At 60.7% G+C, this 15,771-nt stretch overlaps 3 protein-coding genes across 3 annotated transcripts; all 3 read left to right on the top strand.

The window, feature by feature from the left end:
- Positions 1-101: 101 nt before the first annotated feature.
- Positions 102-7,169, top strand: SPATA24 (spermatogenesis associated 24). Its single transcript, XM_002710247.5, has 6 exons — positions 102-293; positions 2,306-2,371; positions 2,531-2,661; positions 2,748-2,818; positions 6,828-6,930; positions 7,010-7,169. Exons 1-6 carry the CDS (start codon positions 177-179, stop codon positions 7,137-7,139), a joined length of 618 nt encoding a protein of 205 aa, XP_002710293.1. The 5' UTR covers positions 102-176; the 3' UTR covers positions 7,140-7,169.
- Positions 7,170-8,664: 1,495 nt separating this feature from the next.
- PROB1 (proline rich basic protein 1) lies at positions 8,665-13,017 on the top strand. Its single transcript, XM_002710246.5, has one exon. The coding sequence runs from the start codon at positions 8,751-8,753 to the stop codon at positions 11,790-11,792; it is 3,042 nt and encodes a 1,013-aa protein (XP_002710292.3). The 5' UTR covers positions 8,665-8,750; the 3' UTR covers positions 11,793-13,017.
- Positions 12,785-15,582, top strand: MZB1 (marginal zone B and B1 cell specific protein). Its single transcript, XM_002710112.4, has 4 exons — positions 12,785-13,855; positions 14,566-14,690; positions 15,010-15,120; positions 15,236-15,582. The coding sequence occupies exons 1-4, from the start codon at positions 13,685-13,687 to the stop codon at positions 15,390-15,392; spliced, it is 564 nt and encodes a 187-aa protein (XP_002710158.2). The 5' UTR covers positions 12,785-13,684; the 3' UTR covers positions 15,393-15,582.
- Positions 15,583-15,771: the final 189 nt, after the last annotated feature.

Below are 15,771 nucleotides of genomic sequence, written 5' to 3'. Positions count from 1 at the left end.
TTGAGGCTTCCCCGCCCCAGGCGGCTCCTTTAAAAGGTGGGCCCCCGTCCCTGCTACCAAGGGAAGTCACCGCCCCCGGTTGCCAGGGTGCTCTGTGGCGTCGCATTCTCATTGGCGGGCGACGGCCGCGAGGCGCCCAGGGGCAGCCATTTCCAACGAGCAGGCGGGGGCGAAAGATGGCGACGCCCCTCGGGTGGTCGCAGGGGGGCTCAGGGTCTGTGTGTCTCGCCTTCGACCAGCTGCGGGACGTGATTGAATCTCAGGAGGAACTGATCCACCAGCTGAGGAATGTGGTACGCACTCAGGAGCGCTCAGGGAGAGGCCGGAATGGATGTCTCGCCGGTGGGGGCGGGGCCAGGTGCAGCCTCGATTCAAGGGGCGTGGTTAGGGAACATTAACAATGGCGTCATCGGGAAGCCGGGCTCAGCTAAGTTGCTGGTGGAGATGGAGCCAAACGGGGCGGGGCCTTCCTGAATATTTACCAGGGATTTTTTTTTTTTTTTAATTTTATTTATTTGAAAGGTTCAGCGACAGAGAAAGAGAGGGAGAGAGAGGTTTTCCATTCGCTGATTCATTCCCTAAATGCCCAGGAACTCCCTCTGGGTCTCTGGGTCACCCAGGTGGGTGGCACGGACCCAAGCACTTGAGCCATCACCTGCTGCTTCCCAGGCACATCAGCAGAAGCTGGATCGGAACCGGAGCAGCCATGACTGCATCTAGCACTTTGACAGGGGCTGTGGACACCCAAGGAGAGCCCTAACCAGTGGCACACAGGCTCCTTACCAGGAATTTTAAGTATAATCAAGCAATGTTCTGCGCTCTCTGGTTGTTGAAGGGCCTGCATTTCCCCGTTGTTCATAAAAATGACTTCACTGAATTTCTAAGGACCTCACTTGCTGGCGAGAAACTCAGTTGTCTGTTCCAGAGCCAAATGCAGTGTCAGGCCGAGCACAGTGAGCTCGGATTTGGCCCCTGCCACCTTGAGGGCCTCCATTTCTCTTGCTTTTACCTTCTCAGTGAGGCCCTGGCTGATGGGTGCAAGGTGTTGAAGCCACAGGTTACCTCTCCAGGCCTGATAAAATCCTGGCCCTCCAAAGTTCATGGTTTTGCTGGGTTTCTTGTTTTGCCTTGATAAGAAGGTTGAGATGCCTCTCCACTTCAGAAATAAATCTGGTTCACTTCTTTTATTTATTTATTTATTTATTTATTTATTTATTTATTTATTTTTGACAGGCAGAGTGGACAGTGAGAGAGAGAGACAGAGAGAAAGGTCTTTCTTTGCCGTTGGTTCACCCTCCAATGGCCACTGCGGCCGGCACACCGCGCTGATCCGATGGCAGGAGCCAGGTACTTATCCTGGTCTCCCATGGGGTGCAGACCCCAAGCCAAGGACTTGGGCCATCCTCCACTGCACTCCCTGGCCACAGCAGAGAGCTGGCCTGGAAGAGGGGCAACCGGGTTTGTTTGTTTGTTTGTTTGTTTTGACAGGCAGAGTGGACAGTGAGAGAGAGAGACAGCGAGAAAGGTCTTTCTTTGCCGTTGGTTCACCCTCCAATGGCCACTGCGGCTGGCGCACCGCGCTGATCCGAAGGCAGGAGCCAGGTACTTATCCTGGTCTCCCATGAGGTGCAGGGCCCAAGCACTTGGGCCATCCTCCACTGCATTCCCTGACCACAGTAGAGAGCTGGCCTGGAAGAGGGGCAACCAGGACAGAATCCGGCTCCCCGACTGGGACTAGAACCTGGTATGCCGGCGCCGCAAGGCGGAGGATTAGCCTAGTGAGCCGCGGCGCCGGCCTGGTTCACTTCTATGTTTCACTCCAGTGATTCTTAGACAGTTTCTTCCCTTCTGGAAGTCGGTGTGGGTGACAGGAGAGGGACATGCAGTGTTTGCTGCCCTAACGTCATAACACAACACTGTATGCATCCTAGGTCCCCACACCTTTCTGCTGGGGACTGGCCTTGGCGTCTGAGTTCCCACTGTCTGGACACTTGCCGCTCTGCCCTTCTTCTGCCCCATCCTACTTGGCAGTCAGATCTCAGGACTGATGGCACCTCCGGAAGCAGTCCTGCCTCTTCCCGGGCTGGGTCAGGGGCTCCTCTGGGCGCCGCAGGCCCTGTGCTTCTCCAGTACAGCACCTGTGTGGTAGAATGGCTGCCTCTGGGCTCTCCTCCATGAGGCTGGCGCGGAGCCTCAGTGGAGTGGAGTGCCAGTCCCCTCCTAGGAGCCCATGGTTTGTCCTGGTCCCTGGAGGGCAGCCCCACTACCCAGTCCCAGGCCGTCCCTGAGCCAGGCTCTGTTGCAGATTGTTCTCCAGGATGAAAACTTTGTCAGTAAAGAAGAGTTCCAGGCAGTGGAGAAGAAGCTGGTGGTGAGTACGGCCTGGGCAGCTCCTGCTACGCCTGTTTCCCAGGATCCCATGGTTAGGCAGCAGTGAGGCCGCGTGCCTCTCTGATGAGGGGGCTGTCCAGGGCGCCTGGGAGATCCACGATGGCTTGGGATGATAAGGTAACTGCTGCTGCCCTTGCAGGAAGAGAAAGCTGCCCACGCCAAGACCAAGGTCCTCCTGGCCAAGGAAGAGGAGAAGTTGCAGTTTGCCCTCGGAGAGGTAGAGGTGCTGTCCAAGCAGCTGGAGAAGGAGAAGATGGCCTTTGAAAAGGCGTGAGTGAGCCTCAGCGGGGCTGTGGGGGCCGAGGGCCTGGCCGCCCGCACCCCGCCCACCCTCTCCTCCCCTCCGCTGCCCGCAGGCTCTCCAGTGTCAAGCACAGAGTTCTGCAGGAGTGCAGCAAGAAGGACCAGCTCATCACCAAGTGCAATGGTAGGCGGGAGGCCTGTGCCCCCCCCCAAACGTACCTCCACGGGCTCTTCCCTAACAGCCCAGCGCCTGTGTCAAGGGCAGGGTTTCACCCCAACTTCTGTCCCCGGCTGAGGATACAGGCAGGCCAAGGCGGGCCACACCTTCGAAAAGGCCTTCAGGGACCAGGCAGGCCACGGAAATGAGGGAAGCAGTCGGCGTCCGGTATTCTTCACGGCCATAAAGGAACGGGCTCGCTCCCATTTTTCTCGAAACATACAACCTTCTTAGTCCACCTTTTGTCTTCCCACCTCTGACGGGTGTTAGAGAGCGTGCACTTGCGGCAGGCACGGTGGGCGCAGGGGGAGCGGGGCCAGTGCTGGTGTGTGGAGTGCGCCCTGTCGCCTGCGGCAGTGGGGTCCAGGAGTACCAGGCCTTTCTTTAAAAATAAGAATTTGGAAACCACGTCTTACTGGAGGCTTTTCTGACTTTTTAGTGTGGGCAGCTGAGTTTAAAATTTTTGAAAATGTGTTGTGGGCCGCCAGTTTCTGCTCAGATGCGCGTGGCCCACCTCTTGGCCTGGAGTGCCAGGGTGGTAGGCACTTTGAGACAGCTACACCATGTCCCTAGACCTTGGGGACCCCTTGCTTTTCTTGGAATGCCAGCTACACTTGCCAGGCCAAACAAGCAGCTGTGGATTGCTGCCGCACCCTCTGTGGCCTGTGCCACAGCCCATCTCTGTAGCTTAGCGACCAGAACCAGAACCAGAACCCCAGAGGTTTAAGCTGCTTCCTTTCTCTGTCCTCCAGGCAAGGCTTTCACTGGTAAGATGCCAACAGGCTTTTTTTCTTTTTTTTTTTAATTTATTTTTATTTATTTGAGAGACAGAGACACACCCATACAGAGAAAGGGAACGAGATCCCATCTGCTAGTTTAGTCCCCAAATGCCCACAGCAGCTGGGTTGAGCCAGAGCCAAAGCTGGGAGCCAGGAACACAGTCCAGGTCTCCCTCATGGGTGGCTGGGACCCAGCATCTTGAGCCATTACCACTGCCTTCTGCATGTCTGCATCAGCAGAAAGCTGGAACCAGGAGCCAGAGCCAGTAACCAAACCCCCATCCTCACGCGGGGCACGGGCGTCTTAACTGCTGGGCTGAACATCCACAGCCAGGCTCACACCTCGAGCTGGCCGGGTGGGCAGATAGGCCTCGTAGGTGTCTGACCAGTGGCTTCTGCAAGAGCCTCCTGGGGCCCAAGAGCTGGTCAGTGCCTCCAGGGTCAAGGCTGCAGCTTCCCTCTCTCAGGCATCCCCGGCTTCTCTAAGAACCTGGGGTTTTCTTTCCTGCTGAAACCAGAGACATCCTTCCTCCAGGGCATTTGCTTCTATAAATCAGCCAGGACTTGTTGGGGAGTGTGTGTGCTGTGGGGAGAGGGCCTGGCTGGCTCCCCCTGGAATGTCCTGAGCCCCTATCCCCCACCAGAGCCAGTCTGGTGGTTTGAACCTCACCCTGGCCTGTGCTCTCCAACCCCCGACAACATCACTACATAGTTCTTGATTCTTCTGAAGGGGATTTTCTCAACATTGCCTCCTCAGGTGCCTCAGGCTTTTATCTGAACAGTGTCACACACATTTCTAGTTCTGTGCCCGGAAGAATGGCGCAAGCAGCTGACTGGGATTAACGGGCGACCATGGGGAGGTCAGCAGTCCTGGTCCTGCTGCCCGGCCAGCCCACATTTCCATTCTCCCCTTTGCTGTCTTTCCTCTTTTCCATGTATGCCTTTTAAAAAATGATTTATTCTGAAAGGCAGAGTTACAGGGAGAGGGAGAGACAGGGAGAGAGCGAGCTTCCATCCACTAGTTCACTCCCCCAAGTGATTGTCATAGGCAGGCTGAAATCAGAAGCCAGGAGCTTCTTCAGGGTCTCCCATGTGGGTTGTGGGGGCCCAAGCACCTGGGCCATCCTCCACTGCTTTCCTAGATGCATTAGCAGGGAGCTGGATCGGAAGTGGAGCAACCAAGACACGAACCAGTGTCCATATGGGATTCCTTCGTCATTGTAAGCAGAGACTAAACCTGCTGCACCACAGGGCTGGCCCCCATGTTGTACCTTTTTACCTGATCATCTCTTCGGAATCTTAAATGCTTCAGCAGTCAACATTTTCAGGGTTTGTACTCATACTCTAGGTCACTCATCCCCCCCCCCCTTTTTAAAAAAGATTTATTTATTTTGAAAGAGTTACAGAGAAGGAAAGACAGAGATTTTTTTTTTCCTTTTTGTATTATTTATTTATTTATTTTTCCCATGAGCCTTTTTTAGAGACAGAGATCTATCTGCTGGTTCACTCCCCAGATGGCCACAGTGGCCAGAGCTGAGCCAGGCTGAAGTCAGGAGCCAGAAGGCTCTTCCAGGTCTTCCACATGGGTACGGGGCCTAAGCACTTAGGTCATCTTCCACTGCTTTTCTCAGGCCAGTAGCAGGGAGCTGGATCAGCAGTGGAACAGCTGGGACTCAAACCAGTGCTCCTATGGGATGCTGCATTGCAGGCGGTGGCTTTATCCCGCCGTGCCACAGCGCCGGCCCCTAGGTCATTCATCCTTGCGAGGCCCTTAAATAAAGACATTGTGATATTTTTCCTGTGTGGGTCAGAATCTTGCAGGGCCCTGTGAGGGGCAGTTGTGTCCATGAAGCACTCCAGATCCCTACAGCTTCCTGGGGTTTTGTTCCTTGAATCCCGTGTGTGCTTCCTCTGCGGAGCCTTTGCCCATCACTCTCATTGGTCCTCCCCACTCCCACCCCCCAAGGAGGAGGGGCCATCTCTGTCCCTGAAGAGAGCAGGTCTGCCCAGTGTAGTAATCCTGTCCCATCACCATGACCTATATTAAAACACATCCGTGTTCTGTTCTCCAATGAGTTCCTGAGTTGTGGAACTTTACTTTCCTTGAGGGCAAGGACCCCTTCTTCTACCGCCATCCCTGAAGCCTCAGCCCAGGGCTGGGCATCTGCAGCGCCCATATAGGTCTGCTTGGACTTGAGTGACTGAACTGGCCCTAACCTCCCAGGGGACATCCTGTTCACTGCATCTACTGTGTGTCAGGTACTGTTTTAGGCTTTAGGGATAATGCAGTGAACAAACAAAAACCCCTGTCCTGGGGGCCTCACACACACTAGCGAGGGAGAAGAGAAATGAGTGTAATACATGGCATTGTTAGGTAGAAAAATAAAGCAGGAAAAGTAGTGGGAAGGGTTGTCATTTTTAGATCAAGGAGGGTCTCGCCAAGGAGGTGACATCTACAAAGCGAGTGCCTTCATCTCCCTGGCTTTGCAAAGACCTGCCTACCTCTCCAGGAACCTTTGCCCTTACCAGGATCCCCTGTTCCAAAATAGAATTGTGAAGTCACTAATGTCATCAGACATTGCCCACCCCCAGACTCCATAATAAACCCATTCGGACTAGGTATTAGCAACTCCAAGGGTACCTGAAAAAGTTCATGGAAAATGGAATGAAAAGGTGTTTATCGTGATGAAAAGTTTTTGAAATCCATGTGTCTAAGTCTTCAAAGGTTTATGGAAGTACATTGTCATTTTCTACTTGGATTGCAAAATTCTTTGTCAAAATAAACTTGTCTTTGCTTGGAGTGCCTGGGTCGAGGTCCCTGCTCCACTTCCAATTCCAGCTTCCTGATAACGTGCACCCTGGGAGGCAGCAGGTGAGGGCTCAGGTGGTTGAGTCCCTGGCACTCTCGTGGGAGACCTGGATTGAATTCTGGTCTCCTGGCTTTACCTTGGCTGTTGTGGGCATTTGAGGAATGACCCAGTGGATAGGAGATCTTTTTGTTTCTCTGCCTTTCAAATAAACAATAAATAAAAATTAAACTTGCCTTTTAATTCCTTTTTTTTTCCATGAATGTGTTAATTCACAGAGGACCGCTGGGTGGGAGGAGAAAGTTCTGGAAGGTGCTGTGAGGGAATGCCTTAACGCAGGAAGCGGCCTGTAGGATGGAACCCCCTCCTCCCTGCCTCTCTCCCCCACAGAAATTGAGTCTCACATTATAAAGCAAGAAGACATACTTAATGGCAAAGAGAATGAGATTAAGGAGTTGCAGCAAGTTATCAGCCAGCAGAGACAGATCTTCAGGTGAGGCATCCGGGCCACACTGGGGGCTCTTTGTGGAAGCGGGGAGCCTGACCTCTGGCTGCTGCTGGCTCCATTGCAGGAATCATATGTCTGACTTCCGGATCCAGAAGCAGCAGGAGAACTACATGGCCCAGGTGCTGGACCAGAAGCATAAGAAAGCATCGGGGACGCGGCAGGCCCGGAGCCACCAGCGTCTCAGGGACAAATAAAATGGCGGTAGCCTTCCTTATTCTCCGGCAGTAATGCCCAACCTCAGCCTTCTCTGCTCTGGGGAGTCCACGGCCCTGCCCCTCTTGTCCCCGCGAGTCCCCTCCCCCCGGGCCTTCACTTCAGGGAATGGGCAAGGGAAGAGGCAGCAGGCATTTCTGCCGGCCTGCCTGCCCGCCTTGGTGACCTCAGTGCCCATGCACCAGGGCCTGGGGAGGGGCCAGGCCTCGGACCACTCCTGAGCCCCACAGGAGATGCCGCTCAAGGCTCCAACCCATGCTGTAGCCCCTAGAGTGCGCAGGTGGGCTGGCCCCTTTTTGGTATTTAATCTCTTCCGTGCAAACAGCCTGGTAACACCAGGAACATCCCGCTCTCCCCAGCACGCTGGTCAAGGGAAATCTGCCCAGGTTGGCTCCAGGGCGGGCCAGGCTGTGTGGAGTGCCAGCATACAGCCCTGAGCACTCCAGAGCCCACGGGCTCCAGCACGACAAATCTGGGCAGCTGCCTGCCACCGTGCGGCAGGAATACTGCACCTGAGAATCGCATCTGCAGCCTTCTCCACCTCCTGAGGAGCGCAGCGGTCCTCAAGACCATGCTGGGTCTGTTCTTAATGTGGGCGGAGCCTGGGGAGGGGCTGGGACCTGGTGGAGGGGACCAGGCAGGGCTAGAGGTGACGGACATACCTTCAGAGCCCCCGGAATGTGCCTGGGAGTCTGCTGGTGACACCCGGGCAGGGGCCCCTGCTGCAGGGGTGTCAAACGTGCCAGGTCCAGGGGCAGCACGGAGAGGCCTGTGCTCTTGCTCCAGAGGCAGCCGGGGCCTGAGTCACAGCAGGACCTTGAAAGCAGATTAAGGGCAAGTGGGCCCATCATCGGAGGACAATGACAGTGGTGTTGCCTCTTCCCTAAGGGGGCAGGGAATGAGGGCCTTGTGAGGGCCTGGGGGAGCCAGAGGCTGGCAAGGGAGCCCACATCAGCGCTTGGGGTTCGCTCTGAGTGTTACGGCAGCTCATTAAAGCTGGCGCTTTCCACTCTAGCCACTTCCAGTAGGTTTCACCAAGGGCCAAGGATCCTGCCAAGGACAGCACCTCCCTGAGGCCCCAGCACAACCGTGGAGCCAGGGGGCTTCTCTAGCCACACTCCTATCCAAGGGGTGTGTGTGAGGGGGTCAGGGAAGGGGGCGGGTGCGCGCTCACAGCTCTGACGCCAGCCCTGAGAACCGGAGAGGTGGGCTGCAGGTGACAGTGCCCCGGCTCGCACCCCTGATCTGCAAGCCACAGCGCCACTCCTCAGCCTCCTCACCTGGTGTGGGCGGACTCGGGCACCAAAGTTTCCAAAGTCAGGCCTGGTGACAGCTGACGCCCGCGTTCCACAGGCGCTGCAGCCAGTGCCCGGCAAGGGGGTGCTTTCGGCAGAGGGGGTGCGTGGGACTGGGACCAAGCCTCAGGTCCTTCCAGCTGCCGACGCCGCTGGCCCCGGAGCGGACGCGGCCGCTTTAAGGCGCTGTGACCCCAGGCCTCCTCGGGCGGGCGGGGGTGGGGGTGGGGCGGGGACAGTGCCGGCGCCACTGCGGAGGCTGTGCGAGGGAGGCAGTGCGCGGCGTCCGGCCCCACCATGCTGACCGCGCTCGCGCTGCCAGCCCTGCCCCGGCTCCGGCCGCGGCTTCCCGCCCCTGCGCGGCGCCAGGACTCCTCGGGTTCGTCAAGCTCCTACCACACGGCCCCGGGTTCTCCAGAGCCCCCGGACTCAGGGCCGGACGCGGAAGGCAGGGCGAGCTGGCCCTGGGTGGCCCCTGGGCAGGGGGCGGGCGCGCAGCCTCGCCTGTCCGTCAGCGCCCAGAATAGCCGCCAGCAGCCCTGGGCCGGCTCGGGTTTCCCGCGAGGCCCGGGCTCCGGCCCGCGGCCACCCCAGCCCCAGCTGCGCATGCTGCCGTCGGGGGAGATGGAAGTCATCTTCAGCACCGGACCCCTGTTTGGCCGTTCGGACGGGGAGGATCGTGAGGTGCAACAGCTCACGGCCCCCGCTTGCAGCAGCCCCTCGCCGCCGCGGCCATCGCCTCCCGTCCTGGCCTCCCCACAGCTGCAGGCCCCCGACGGTGGCGCCCGCTGGGCTACCTACCTGGAACTGCAACCCCGTGGGCCGAGTCCTGCCTCCTCGACGCAGTTCGAGTGCGTAGAGGTGGCACTGGAAGAGCGTACAGCGCCGGTCAGGAATCGGACGGTGCCCAAGCGTCAGATCGAGCTGCGCGCCCGGCCCCGGAGTCCCCCGCAGGCGACTGGCGCCCCGCGCCCTCGGCTGCTCCTGCGCACCGGCTCCCTGGATGAGTCTCTGGGCCGCCTGCAGGCAGCTGCGAGCCTCGTGCAGACGGCGCTGGCCAGAAAACTGAGCCCCGCGGCCCCGGCCCCGGCCCCGAGCAGCGCCACCTTTGGGCCCACAGTGCGCCCAGAACCTGCGGCTCGAGAAACGGTCCGCAGCAGCCGCGTGGTCCCGGAGGAGGCCAGGTCTCGGCCGCCCCGCGCACAGGACAGTTCGGCTGCCGCCAGAGCCCCACGGCCTTGGCCCAGCCTCCGCGAACGCGCGATTCGGCGCGACAAGCCCGCGCCCGGGACCGAGCCACTCGGCCCCGTTAGTTCCAGCATCTTCCTGCAGTCGGAGGAGAAGAGCCAAGAAGTTCGCAACCAGGGGCCCAAGACTCGGTTCTCCCAGGGGACTCCGGGTCAGACCGTCCCAAGGGCACGGAGTCCGCCTTTCGAGTCCAGGGCCCCCTGGGAGGTTCCGAGCAGGGCTGTGAGGCCCAGAAGCCCCTCCCCTCCGTGGCAGGCTCCAAATGGGGCGGTGCGGGGTCCTCGCTGCCCGTCCCCCCAGAGCCTGTCCGCGCGGGATCACACTATTCGCAGGGTGAGTAACCCGTCGTTCCCCGAAGCATCCTCTGCGACGGAAAACCGGAATCCAGCAATCGAGGAAACGGTGAGCAGGAGGAACCTTAGCCCCGCGGCCCCTTCCCCGCTCAGTCAGGGGGGTGCCAGAGCACGGAGCCCGTCCCCCGAAGCGCCTTTCCCTTGGGAGGCTGCGCATCCAGCCATCGGGGACGCCCTGGAGCGGGGTAGGAGCCCGTCCCCGTCGGCCTCATGCCCACGGAGGGCTCCGGATCGTCCTGCTGGGACGTGGAGCCCGTCACCCCAAGAAATATGGGATCCCGCGGGGCAAAACTCCCCCGCAGGATTTGCACGCGGAGCTCTGAATGGTGAAGCTCGTGAGGAGGCCGCGCCGCGCACGCCATCCGCACCCGGGACTCCAGAACCACCAGACGCGCAGAGTCGGTCCACGCGGGAGATTCCGGACCTTGGCTTCCCAGGCTGTCAGCTGTCGCCAGAGGTGGCTGCAGTCGAACTGTCCCGCGGTCATCTCGTGGGCACCCCGGACGCCGCCGCGCGCCCAGAAGCTTCGAGTCCTGGAGAAGCAGCCTTGGAGCGACCGCGCGTGACCATTCCGCGGCCCCGGGACGTGCGCAAGATAGTGAAGACTACGTACGCGCCCAGCTTCCCCGCGGCGGGCCCAGCCTCAGCGCCACCTGCTCCTCCCGCCGGACCCTGCTCGGAGGAGGGCGCCGCACCGCAGACGCACGAGCTCCAGGCGCTGGGGGCCTCCGCCCCGGCTCACTACACTTCGGTTTTTCTCAAGGACTTTCTGCCGGTCGTGCCCCACCCCTATGAGCCCCCAGAGCTGCCCCTCGACACGGTCCCCCGCGAAGCCCCGCAGCCCAACGGGGCCCCGCGACGGCGGGCGGAAAACAGCACGGCGAAACCCTTCGCGCGCACAGAGATCCGCCTGCCTGGCGCTCTGGCCTTGGGCCGTCGGCCGGAAGGAACCTCGGCGGTGCGAGTGCGCGGTCCCGGCGGACAGAGCCGGGGCGTCGAGGCCCAGCGCCTCGTCCCCGACGGCGGGGGTCGGACCAGCCCTCCAGCGGGCGTTCGCACCTCACCCCAGCGGTCCCCTGTGGGGCCCTGCCTCGACTCCCCTCAGGGGCACCCCAACTCGAGTCCTGGGGCGGCGCCCAAACTGGAAACGCCGCCGGCGGACCCCGAACCCGCGGCCGCTGCCCCGGCGCCCCTCCCGCCCGAGGCGCGGGCTCCGGCCGGAAGGACGGCCCCGCGCCAGCCCCGCGCCGCCTCCGCGCCGCCCACGGACCGCTCCCTGCAATGCGCCTCTCAGGCGATGCGCAAGCTCCCGGCGGCAGCGCAGCCCGGCAAGGTCCTGGTGGACCCGGAGAGCGGTCGCTACTACGTTGTGGAGGCTCCGCGGCAGCCGAGGCTACGGCTGCTCTTCGACCCCGAGAGCGGGCAGTACGTGGAGGTGCTGCTGCCGCCGTCGTCGCCGGCACCGCCCCGCCACGTCTACGCCCCGATGGCCGTGGGACCCGGCTTCTATCCGCCCGCCTACGGGCCTATCCCTGGCTTCTCGCTGCCGCCGTCCCCGGGCCCGCCAGCCCTCAGCAGCCCCCAGCTTCCCTGGGCCTCGGAGCCCGGACTCCTGGACGGGCTATACCACCTGGCACCGAGCGGGACCCCCAGCCCCGCCGCGCCGCTGCTCCTCTGCGCCCCGCCCCCCAGCTCGGGGCCAGCCCAGCTAGGCAAGGGCACCTTGTTCCCGTTGTGAAGCCCACGGGGCTGCCGCCCGCAGATGGCCTTGGGCGCTCTGGCGTCCAAAGCCCTGCCACACCAGACCTCAGACCGGAAGTGGCCTTCAGAGGGGGCATCCAAGACCCCTGAGCTGATGGAGCTCAGGAGTGGCTGCCTACTCCTCCCCTCCCCTGCCAACGCGTGTAGCCCTTTCCCAGGCGTTCCCGGGGCGTGGTGTGTTTGTGTATGTGTGTATGCAGGCAAGCAAATACTTACAAGCGAAGGGTCTTAGGAGCCGACCGGAGGAGGTGCCGGGCCTCCCCTGGCGCAGCAGGGCACAAGGCTGCTCCCAGAGATGGCAAGCTGTCTCCCTGCGGCGCGCCCAAGCGGAGACAGAGCAGGCCGTCGGGTACTGCGGCGACGCAGGGGAAGGGCTCTGGCTAGCATCTCTTCTTCCCAAGAGGAGCTGAGCTTTGACTTGGGAGGCAAGCGGGAGAAGCGGCCAGTGCAGGCCCCCAGGCAGGCTGGGTCTGAGAAAGGAGTCAGGCAGATGGCAGGTGGAGATGGAGTGAGGAAGTAACAGGGAAGGGCTGTGGAGCTGGAATGTGGGGTGGGAGGACTGGGCATGAGGTGGGCCGAGGGGCTGTGCCTCCAGCTGGCAGCCCCCACTCAGCCAGCCCAAAGCCAGGCTGGCTCCTCCTGGGGCCAAGGGCGGGGGCTTCCGCCCTTCTCCCCCAGGTAGAGGCTGATGAAATGAGTCAGCAGGAAGGACTTAGGAGAGGGAGGGAGGTTGGGCTGTTGTCCCGAGGGGCCTCTGACCCCTCTAGGTGGCTGGGGTCTCAGCAGGTGATACGGCAGTAATGCCCAGAGAGGCCAGTCTCACAGGTGGAAAGGGACCCAGCGTCCGGGCTCCAGTTGCCCTGAGAGCACAGGAGCCGGAGGGGGGAGGTGGTCAGTGTGCAGTTCTCAGCCTGCAGTGGCTGGGTCTTGCTGGACTGGTATGTGACATGAGGAGGCCGGGGAGGGCACTGTCAGGGATGGGGGTGCATGGTTCTCGTTCCAGGCCTGCGAGGGGGTGGTGCCTTGGAGTCCTTGTCCCTCTGCCCTGGATTGGAGACTGACCAGGACAGCAGTGATTCCTAATCCCTTCTTGTCCAGACTCTGGACCTGATGGCATGGAGGGCCCTTGGCTAGCCCTGGGCACCTCACCCTCATCCTGTTGTGCAATAAATCGCTGACCCACGGAGCCACGACGGCTGAAATGACTGGTGTATGGTCTATGATTTCCTGCTGCAGCCTCTTAGTGCCCCACAATGCCCTTCCATGCCTGGGTACCGTATGGGTGGAGGGGACGCTAGGGACAGAGACCAGGTATGCTTCCACACACTGTGGGTCCCCTGCCTCAGCGAATTTGTCCCCTAGAAAGGGAGCCCGAGACTGGCAACCACATCTGCGCCTTCATTCCTGCTGGTGGCTGAGTGGCCACAGGACTGGGGTCAGGCTTAGGCGCTGATCTCAGCAGGACCCCTCTGTGTGACTCTGGATTTGCCACTTTGAGCTTCTGTGTCCTCAGGAGAAAAAAAGATAACCTTCGCTAACCGTCTCCTCCCACAGGGTGCTCTGCACAGTGCCTGCCACCGGCCAGGTCACAGGGGCAGGGGGAGTCGCCACCACGCATCCTTGTCCCAGCCTGGCACGTCCCCTGGCCTCACTGCTCCCTGCAAAATGGGGCTGTGAGCTGGGGACAGGGTCTCGCTAGAGGGAGTGTACACGTGGCATCTCCAGGGCCCAGGGAGAGGGGGAGGGGGTGAGAGGGGTGAGGTGTCGGTTCCCCATTGGTCTGGGCCAGTAGCGGTCCCCACTGCATTCAAGCACTCGCACACCTGCAGCCCAACCGCAGCCACACCCGCGAAGCTGCCTCCAGAGGCCATGAGGCTGCCACTGCCACTGCTGCTGCTGGGAGCCTGGGTCGTGTCAGGGAGCCTCGCGGACAGGGTCTCCCTCAGTGCCACTGCCCCCCAGATGGATGAGGAGGAGAAGTACTCAGCTCACATGCCCACTCACTTGCGCTGTGACGCCTGCAAGGCAGTGGCCTACCAGGTGAGTCTCCCCATGGCAGCCACCCTGCACCTGTCCAGACCCCTCCTTCAACCTCAGATCCCACCTCTAACTGGCAATCCCCAGCCCCACCCTTCCATGATACTGCATCCCCACCTCATTGGAACCCCCGTGCCTCAGTTTATCCACCTGCCTGCCCAACAGAGTGGGTGAACTGGGACGGTGTCTTGAAACCCCAGGGAATCAGTCACCTGCTTGTTCTCAGATTCCTCCCTTTCCAGACCGGCCCAGAGCTGACTGGGGTACACATGTGTTGACTGCATGTGTGTGTCGGAGCTCACACATGCACCTGGTGAGCACGCCTCTGTGCCTGGGTGTGCGCAGGGCTTGTGAAGACGTGTGCTCTTGAAGAGAGAGCTCTGGGCTTTTCCTCTCTGTGTTCTTGTGGTTTTCAACAGCAAATACTACTGGGCAGGTGTACCTTGCAGGGGGAGCCCCAGTGCCCAGCTCCAGGGACCACCTTAGCATTTCTGCCCCCCCATCCCAGGGACGTGGGTCTCCACTGGCCTGGTGACAGTTTTGGGGAGCCAAGGGAGGGGCCCACCGCCTGCCTCACAGATGCTTCCTGCCGCAGGGCTCCGTTGCCTGCCCGTTCTCCCCAGAGACTGGGGTTCCTGTCCTCTCCTCCCCGCTTCCTCCACCAACTGCTCAGCAGTCCTGTAGCCCTGGCTCCCAGCCCCTCCTTGTTCCAGATGTGGAAATATCTGGAAAAAGCAGAGGCCAAACTTCATCCCGGAGATTCCTGGGAGCGGCAGGAGCTGAGTGAGTCAGCGTACACGGACGTCCTGGACCGGAGCTGCTCCCAGGACTGGCAGGAGTGAGTCCCAATCTGGTCCTTGCCTCCCTCCTCTTGGGCAGGGCAAGGGGGGTGGGAGCCCCCACTCTCCTGCTCTCCCCGCATGCACCCAGGGCTCTGCTCCAAGGGAAAAGGCTGGCTGACTGGAGTCTTGGTTCTGGAGCTGTGAGCAAGGGGAGAGCAGGTGTCCTGCCGGCAAAGTCACTGTGTGACCTTGGACCAGGGACGTTCCTTCTCTGAGCTCAGCAAAAGCACAGTGGGCCTAGCTTGTTGTGGAGACACGGCCCTCCCTACTGGGCTCCCACTAACACTGTACCTCTCTGTTTGCCACTGCCACCAGCTATGGGGTCCAAGAAGTGAACCATGTGAACCGTCTCACTGGCCCAGGGCTTAGCGAGGAGCCAGGGTTAAGCATCAAAGTGATGATCAGAGGAGGCCCCTGGCCCAACAGGTGATGATGACGTGGCTGGGGATGGGATGGAGTCCTTGGAGCCTCTGGCTACCCCTGGGCAGAGGCTCTTCCCAGGGCCTGGGCAGTCTGTGAGGTGCCTGCTGGGCTCCCCCAGGCTCTCCAAGACCTGTCTGCAGTACCTCGGGGAGTTCGGAGAGGAGCGGATCTATGAAGCCCACCGCCAAGGCCAGGAGACTCTGGAGGCCCTGCTGTGCGGGGGCTCCCAGGGAGCCTGCTCGGAGGAGGCACCTGTCCCAAGGGAAGAGCTCTAGTCCTCCTGTCTTGCCCCTGAATAGCCATCGGCCCTCCTGCGGATCTCCCGCATCCCTTCCTGCAGGCCAGGTGGCCTGTAGGGCAGGGAGCCCTTGCCCTGCGCTGCCTCCCACGCTCGCGATTGCACTGGGACCTGGGCAAGAAACAAGGCCTTCCCCTCTGGACTCAAATAAAACCCAGTGACCTTAACTCCTCTCTGCGAAAGGTGCCTTGGGACTGAGGTGGGGCAGGCATGGGTGTTGCTGTGGCCAGTGCTGCCCTGCAGGGAGAGGCACAGGCAAGCAGCCATGTCCCTGTGGGCACTGCAGGTCTCAGAGCCATCATGAGGGAAAAGAAAACCAAGGACACACCTATGCCATCACTCCACGCTATCTGTGC

This window comes from Oryctolagus cuniculus, chromosome 6 (genome assembly GCF_964237555.1).
Source record: "Oryctolagus cuniculus chromosome 6, mOryCun1.1, whole genome shotgun sequence".
Classification (NCBI taxonomy): domain Eukaryota; kingdom Metazoa; phylum Chordata; class Mammalia; order Lagomorpha; family Leporidae; genus Oryctolagus; species Oryctolagus cuniculus.
The sequence above is the reverse complement of the archived record's forward strand: the minus strand, read 5'-3'. Positions and strand labels throughout refer to the sequence as shown.